We start from the raw sequence: 8,137 nt of genomic DNA on the forward strand, positions 1-8,137 counted from the left end.
GCATTTATTTTTCTGGGTTTGTTTGTTGAATCAATTTGGCAAATTCCTTATGAAGATGTTACTGCTATGAATGCATTGGTTGCTTCCACACGTCTCATGTGTCATTGTCAAAGAGAGATTTCCAGTAGTATCGGCCTTCGACACTGTGGCATTTCCTGTCATTTACCTTGATAGTCTTGATTATTCTTTCTGTAGTTTCTGATGCTGGGTATGTGTTATTTTTCTGCAGATGTTATGATTGGAAAAACTCAACAAAGAAACAAGTTTGTGATGTTTTTGAGTATTATTTGGTTGCATTTATGGAATGCGTAATTCTTTTTTGTATGAAGTAATCATTGCTGTCCAGGGTATGGCAATTTGAATCTGAAGGGATGATGCATTGCGTTTCAGCTTAAGGGATGAGTTCTACATGAGTTGGGAATTCTGTTGATCATCGGTTCTGGTCATATCATGACCATGAATCAGAAATAATCTTGAATTGCAGAGAGACTAAAGCTTTTCCCTGCTTGTATCATCTTTTCTACATGGGCGAAACAGGTGCCTCGAATTTTTTAGAACCTTGTGAATCTGTGATGGATGGTTTCTGAAAACAATTGGTGGGGGTAGGGGGGAAGAATGCGGCTTTCATTTTCGGTTTGCTTGTAAGGTAAGTAAGCAAAAATTGATGAGTCTGGGAGAGTAGTATGTACATTGCCATGGCAGGAAGCTCCAGGAGTTACGGGAAGAGGTATCTTGATCTTCTGGAAGGTAACTGCAGTCATCTTCTTCAATTAATTGTTGGTTGGATTCATGACCCAAGTCGAAAACCTTTTCAGGGTTTGCTATTTACTACAGACTGTAGCCCTGAAAAGGAATGCTTGTGAGCACAGAAAACACTGATTAAAACATCTTTCTGAAATGATAGCTGCAGAGACAGGTAAAATAATGGAAATTGCAGGCACTGGTGTTAGGTTTTCTGCTTCTGCTGCTGCTGCTCCAGTTCCACAGCAATGGTTGCATAATATGGTGTCTATGGAGGCATTGTGGGGGCAGGAAAAGAGATCAGATCAAGAGGACTTTGATCGATTGTGGCAACCGGGTAAGAATCTTGATTGCCAGTTTTTCTGTTTGCTGATGAGAATGATGATATAGCAATATGGATGAATGTTTTGGATCATTTGGTTAGGGAAAATGCTATAAATTTGTATGTCTTTCTTGTTACTCTGTGTTTTTGAGAGAGCAATTGATGGTTTTGGATGGTTTTTGTTGCTTCTACCTTGAGATTTGGTATATGTTCATGGTTGTAATTAGAAAAATTGATTGAGATTATTGTTTAGTCTTCTTCTGTCTGAACCTCTGTGGATTCTGGATTGCCGAACCTAAGGTGACCGGAGGAACTCTGCTTTGCTTTATTATTCAATAGAAAAAAATGTGATCTAGGAGCATTTGTTCTGATTTCCCCTGTCAAGGTATTAAATTTTCTAGTGATCCAAACATTCTTCCTGAACTATTTCTAACAAATGAAATTTCAAAAGAACAGGCTTTCAGAGGGATAGAGAAACAAACCCCCAAAATTTAGTCAAGGGCTGTTTGTCAACTGTTTTAAAACAGTTTTCTAACTTAAAAAACACTTTTGGCAAGAGTTTTTTGAAAATTTATAATGAAAGCAATGTTTTTTGAAGCAGATTTGAGATGTTTTCAGGTGTTTTTTGTAGAGCGTTCGAAAATATGAAGAATATTTTTGAAACATATGCATTGTACATGAGTGTATAATTTCTTCATGGATAATAAACCAAGAATCTTTTCTACGCTTGAGTTTTCAAATAGGAAGAATTGTTCTTAAAAATTGTTTTCTGAGAATTGTTTTTGAAAACGTTACCAAGAGGCCTTCGAGCTTTTTAATCGATTGAAGATTTCCATCACCCTGAAGCTGGCCACTGTCATATTTCCGCTTGCATTCATCTTTTGTGTAACCAGAGACGGAGGAGGGCCTTCTCATATCTGAATGCCACAAAGTATCTGAAAACCAGAGATGATAAAATAAGAGAAGGAAACTAAATAGATAGAAATTTATTATGGCTAGTGGAGGAACTGAAGTCCTGTTTGGTTACATTGGAAAGGGATGAGAACTGAAAGAATCCTGTTTGGTTGCATGGAAAGGCCGGGGACTGAAAGAATCCTGCTTGGTTGCTTCACAAAGCCATGGATTTTGAGCTGAATTTCAACAGTTTAAAGTGTAAAAGCTTAGATTTTTTTCTTTACTTTAGAAGACTTGGAATCTAATTTCAAATCATATTCTTCCCAAGAAAATTGAAGACAAAGGAAGCTATATAATCACCCACAACAACCATGTTCCACCTCATAATACCTAATTTTCTCTAAATTACTTGAAAATATACCTTGGATCATAGCCTTGAACCACACTCAATTGAAAAATTCATAGGTTTAACAATATTTTGCATTATTATAAGGCCCTGTTTGGGGTAGTGTTAAGCTTTGGTTTCTAGTAGTAGAACTTTGGGTTGGAAAGTACCATTGGGTGAAAGCTTTATCCAAACAATTTCAAACGTTACATTTAACCTTCAAATGCTATTTCAATTATTTGTATTTTAATATTTTGAACGATTTTTATTTTTTTTATTTTTTTTGTGTAAACCCTTTTAAAATACCTATTTTATCTTTAAAAAATTATGATTTTGACTTTGATTTCAACTTTTAGTTAAAGTCAAACAAAAACTGACTCAAACAGGTCTTATTACATTTTTACCTTACTATACTAAATCATTTTTACTTGCATGTATAGTTTGAACAAGGGAAAAAAAAAAGAGAGGATGAGGATTTGGTATTTAATTAGCCATGCAAGTTTGGTATTTTCCTTTTTTCCAGACAAAGTAGCCAAGATTCCTAAACTGCATTCAAGCAAAATTGATTAAATACACAACCATTGCTGACTTTACGCCCAGGAAAGGAAGATACCAAAACCTTCTCCACCCCCCCCCCCCCCCCCATATCTCCCACCCAAATTGTTATACCTTCCTCTCAACCTCCCACACCCTGTAAAGCCATCACCATAAACCTCAAAAAAGCCATAGCTCACCCCTTCTCCGACTGTATGTGGTCGCCCTCTCCGGCCACCACCACGAATGCCTCCCAGGAAACTAGTCGTCGGGTCCGGCCAGAAAACCCACCCCCTGGTCTGGTGCGCGGCCGTCATCTGCGTCTTCATCGCCCTTGCCGTCATCGTAGCTGGGGTCTGCGTCTTTGTCGGGTACCTGGTGATACACCCCCGGGTACCTGCCTTGACAGTCACAGATGCCCGCCTGAACAGGCTCGACTTCTCGCAGGCCGGCGTCATGGACGTCCAGATGACCGTCTACATCCGCGCTGAAAACCACAATGCCAAGGCGCATGCCTCCTTCTCAGACACCAGCTTGACGATGAGCTTCCACGAAATAGAAATCGCGAAGCTGGTGGCCTACCCTTTCGATGTAAGCAAGAACAGTTCCATTGATTTTAACTACGTGGTAGAGTCCAGTTCAATTCCGTTAGGGTCACGGGATATGGACTTTGTGGACAGATCGTTGAAGGAAGATAAGATAAAGTTTGATCTGAAAGGGAGTTCAAAAACACACTGGAGAATTGGGCTTCTGGGGTCGGTGACGCTTTGGTGCCATTTGAACTGTGAGCTTCGGTTTCATCCTTCAAATAGTAGTTACATCCATTCATACTGCAGCTCAAAGTCAAAGTGATGTTGTTTATTTGAAATCTTTTGCCTTTGTACATTCTCTCCAAAATGAGGCTGAGACAACTTAACGAGGTTCTTTTGTATCAAAAAATAACTACGGTTTCTTTCACAATAATTATATTAATAAGAACAGAAGTTTTTTTTTTTTTTTTTCTTTGGTTTCCAATGTTTGGGTAGAACAGAAATGCATCTATCACCCATCCAAGGAAATGGAGGAGTAGTTAATTTGTTTTAGCAATTTTGGTTTGATGGTTCTTGTCTAGGTGTGGACCCCGCATTTCGGCTCATGCGTTTCCCACTCAATGGCGAGCTCGATTTTTAATTCGAAAAGTTTATTTTATTTATTGCTTGAAAATGACTTGGAGTCGCCACTCATTTTTGTTTTATTTTTAAAGGGTAAACAAAATAAGAAAGAAAAACCCTAAGTGTGACTCCTTATTTTGGAAAAGGTGGTCTGTGAAAAACCGGATCGGGTTCGGGGGTCAGGTTACTTATCGGGAAGGTACGGTAAAGACCGTAGCACCCCTCTAAGTCCCTAAAGTCGGGTCTCTACTAATAAAAATGAAGCTGACGTGGCAATTGATGAGTAAAACGATGGATATCCTAGATGATCATGCACACATAAGAATCGAGACATGCATAGACAACGATTAGAGGGAAAATGGGTACATACCTGGGCCACGAGCCACCATGCGCTATCAATAGAGAGGGTTAGTACACCATATAGAGCATAAAACATATCACATGCATCACTAAACAAGGATTAAAATTGTTCGAAGGAAAGCTGGATTTCTGAAATTCATTTGAAAATTTATTCGAAAATTGGAGCCTTAAAATTTATCTGAAAATTGGATTCGTAGAAATTAGATGTAAGAATGGGAATGTTGGAAATTAAATTTGAAAGAGATTGGGATTTTGAGGGATTATTTGAAAATTCGGGATCTTTGAGGAAAACTAAGGTGCGAAAATCGAGGCTTTGGGAATTAAATTTTGAAAGAAAACAGAATTGTGAGTTATTTGAGAAGTAGAGATTATGATAGTCGATTTATAAAAAGTTGGCAGTCTTGAAAATCGTTTGAAGGCAAAATTTATAGAAATAATGAATAAAACAATAGTGACAATGATAATGATAAGTAGCGGGATAAATACGGGAATTGGAGCACGAGAAACTGAAAATGAAGTTCGGAGATAGGACAATTAGAATTTCGAATAGCTAAACTTAGGAATCGGAATTTTGAAGAAATAGACTTTAATCATTGAAATTTATAAGAGAAATAAATGGGTAAGTATGGAATAATGTTACTAATTAATCAAAACGATATTTAGACGGATGAATAGTGAATAGTGGGATTGTGAAAATTAATTTCGAAAGTCAGGCCTTTGAATAATTGAACTCTAATTATTGGAATTTTTAGAAGAAAGAAACGAGTAAACGTGGAATTTATAATAATGATAACAAAGATGATATTTAAATGAATAAAAGTGAATGATGGAAAAAAATTTAGTCTAAAGGTTAAATTTGGGAATCCGGTTTTGAAGAGTTGAATTTTAATGATTGAAATAAATGAACGAACAAATATGCAAATGAATAAAATAATGGAATTTTTATAATTGAAAATGTGAATTTAGGGCGTTGGATTTTTAAAGGATTAGGCTTTGAATAAAAAGGTAGGTACGAGATTATAATCCTAATGGATGAAAATAAGATTTAAACGAATTACTGAGAAACTAAATTATGACAGGGGATTTTTGAAGGATTAGATTTTAAATAACTAAATAAACATGGGATAATAATTCGATTTATGAAAATATGATTTAAACAAGTATTTGAAGAATTAAATTAAAACTTAAGATTTTGAAAGATGGGGCTTTAAATAACTAGATAAAGTATGGGATCATAATTATTCTATTTAATGAAAATAAGATTTTGACGAATAATGGGATTTCTAGGATTGAAGATTAAATTAGGACAGGGGATTTTTAAAGGGTTGGGTTTCAACTATTAGAATTTTTAAAAGAATTAAATACGTAAGCACAAACTAATAATAATAGCAAGAATAATATTTAAATGGGTGAAAGTAAATAGTCGAACATTTGGAATTGAGAATTAATTTAGGAAATCGGATTTTTGAAGAATGATTTTAAAAGACATGGATTATGAAGATGGGACTTAAAATTGGGATAGTAGAACATTCATTGAAGCCAACGTAAATTTATTATACAAAAATTTCCATATTCGATTAAACATAACTAAAGCAAAGAAAATGAAATATGAATTAATTTGGGCTTTGAAAACGATATTCATCCTTAATAACATGTCTTTTAATTATGTTTAAGCTGGGCTAATCTAAGTTGGTAAAAATAAAACACGATAGAAAATAATAAAAAAGAAAAAAAAACAAGAAAAAAAGGATGAATACATTAATAAGTTACTAAGACTAGGAGTTTGAAAATTTATTTTGGAGCTGAGGTAACCAAATGGGCTTGTCTATCCAGGAGCATGCTAAACGGGATGCACTCAAAGGCAGGCCCAAGGTGGAAGAGATCCTTCAGGTGAGGCCCATGGGTATTGGGCTCTCCACGTGCGCATGCATGCACACCTCCAGCAGGCCCGGTCCCCTGCACACCCGCTTCATGGCTTTCCAACTGAAGGGGAGGGCGCGCCCGCGTCATCCAGGGCAACAACAAAACGGCAGTTCATGGGCGTCGTTGGGGTCTCGAATCCCGATCCTCGCCATAAAAGAAAAAGGGTGCTACCGGGAGCATGAACTCCCTCCATCTCGTGCTCCTCCCCGCGGCGTCACTGGCATGGGCGGCGGCAATGGTGGCGATGAATGGGTCGCGGGGTAAGGGCAGCCACCTTGAGCTCGGAAGCTGCTTGGAGCACCACTCCAAGATGCCGACTGTGCACCGTTGCCACAACAGAAACGCTTTCTGGGTTCAAGGGACTTGTCCTCTTCATCGTCACGGTTCACTTCGGGTTAGAGATAGAGATCACAGTGCCGAAGATGAAGAAAGAGGGATGACTAGGAGTCGAAGGCACGCTGGAAGTAATTGAGTGGTTGAGCGCACCACAACATTAGTGTCTCCTCGGCTGCGGATTCTGAGACTCACAAGTGCGTACACTAAATCTGAAAACTGTTATAGCTTGTCATTGAGCCTTCAAAAATTGGTACTGAAGGAATGGCAAGGGCAACTATGAAAGACTATAGGGTAGAAGATCCGAGTACACCAAAAATGCCAACTGAAGTGCCGATATCCATCCTTGTTTACAAGAGACCTTAGGAATGAGTCTGATTGGAAAGGAGATGAGAAAGTGGGGTGGGGATATTGACACGTGGTGAGTCTGGAAAAATGGGCGTGAAGGGTACAGACGGGGTAAAGTAGTGATGGGTATGGGCAAGTTAGGTATAGGATACGTGCATGGAGCTGAGGGAACGGGTAGCAGGGTGCTCCCTGTCCACTTCAGTGGCTGCAATCCTAACCAAGATGATGCACACTGCCATCACAATAACAAACGGTACCAAGGAGAAACTGCTGGTCTTAAATCCTCAATCATCTTTCCAGATTCACCTACCCTCTTCAGGCTGCTGTATATTGACATCTAAGCCATCTTTCCTTAGTCAAACACTCTTAGTCTTTAGGAGCGGAAATAAAAGCCTCCGAATCCCCATATTCAGGACTCTGATTTGCGAACTCAGCAATAGAAGAACAAGGGTAGAAGGAAATGAGCCAAAACAAAAAAACGAGGGAAGAAAAAAACGAGGAATGAAGTAAAAAAAGAAAATGAATGCGTATAGCCTCATTTCAGGTGATGTCCATGGGCTGATACAGGTGAGGAGATCTCAAGCTAGAGTTACATAGTACGTTTATCAACTCCAAACTAAACCATAGGGATAACAGCAAGATCAACAACAATACCAAGAAAATAACCCAGAAAATGAATGAAAATCAACATATAATGCAACCCAGACTGATGAGCAGTGCAAAGCAAACCAAAATAAAAATAAAATAATAAAAAAGAATAAGAGGAATAAGAATCAAAGCAAGACAAAAACTTAGCTCAAACTCACCTGCGACCACTCTTCCGGATACCTTCTCTGGCAATCTCGCCTCTAGCCTCCCTTGGAAGCCCCAGAAAACCTCCCTCAAGCTCTCTTTGTCTGGCCCGTTCTCTCAAGCTCCCCTACTGCCGAGAAGATCCCTCCCTGTTTCTATCTTCCTCTAGAAGCCACTACCAGCTCCACTATTCCCTCCGTCAGCCAGCATGGCGTCTTTGACTTCCACCAGCATGACCCCCTGCCATCTCCATGCTGGTCCATGCAGCTCCTCTCATGTGTCGGGAAGGGGTCCCCCCACTTGCCTAGGGTGTTACCCGGCTCTTCTTATGCCATATTAAAAACTAAAATCCCC

General features: G+C 38.7%; 2 protein-coding genes across 6 annotated transcripts in view; both read left to right on the plus strand.

Annotated features, from left to right (window-relative positions):
* Positions 1-1,329, plus strand: part of LOC117926567 (pentatricopeptide repeat-containing protein At1g77360, mitochondrial-like) — a 31,599-nt gene extending 30,270 nt beyond the window's left edge. For 3 of the 5 annotated variants that reach the window (XR_004653171.1, XR_004653166.1, XR_004653165.1), the window contains exon 5: positions 230-310. Coding sequence is in view for 1 of the 5 variants with exons in the window: in XM_034845709.1 (XP_034701600.1) it covers positions 230-332 (103 nt within the window). In the remaining 4 variants the exon portion in view is untranslated. Of the gene's footprint in view, positions 1-229 lie in introns of all 5 variants that reach the window. The other 2 variants (XR_004653170.1, XM_034845709.1) reach the window with 2 other exon arrangements.
* Positions 1,330-2,985: 1,656 nt separating this feature from the next.
* On the plus strand, positions 2,986-3,871 carry LOC117905542. The gene has a single exon (XM_034818444.1). It carries the CDS (start codon positions 3,123-3,125, stop codon positions 3,726-3,728), a length of 606 nt encoding a protein of 201 aa, XP_034674335.1. The 5' UTR covers positions 2,986-3,122; the 3' UTR covers positions 3,729-3,871.
* The last annotated feature ends 4,266 nt before the right edge of the window (positions 3,872-8,137 follow it).

This window comes from Vitis riparia, chromosome 2 (genome assembly GCF_004353265.1).
Source record: "Vitis riparia cultivar Riparia Gloire de Montpellier isolate 1030 chromosome 2, EGFV_Vit.rip_1.0, whole genome shotgun sequence".
NCBI classification, from domain to species: domain Eukaryota; kingdom Viridiplantae; phylum Streptophyta; class Magnoliopsida; order Vitales; family Vitaceae; genus Vitis; species Vitis riparia.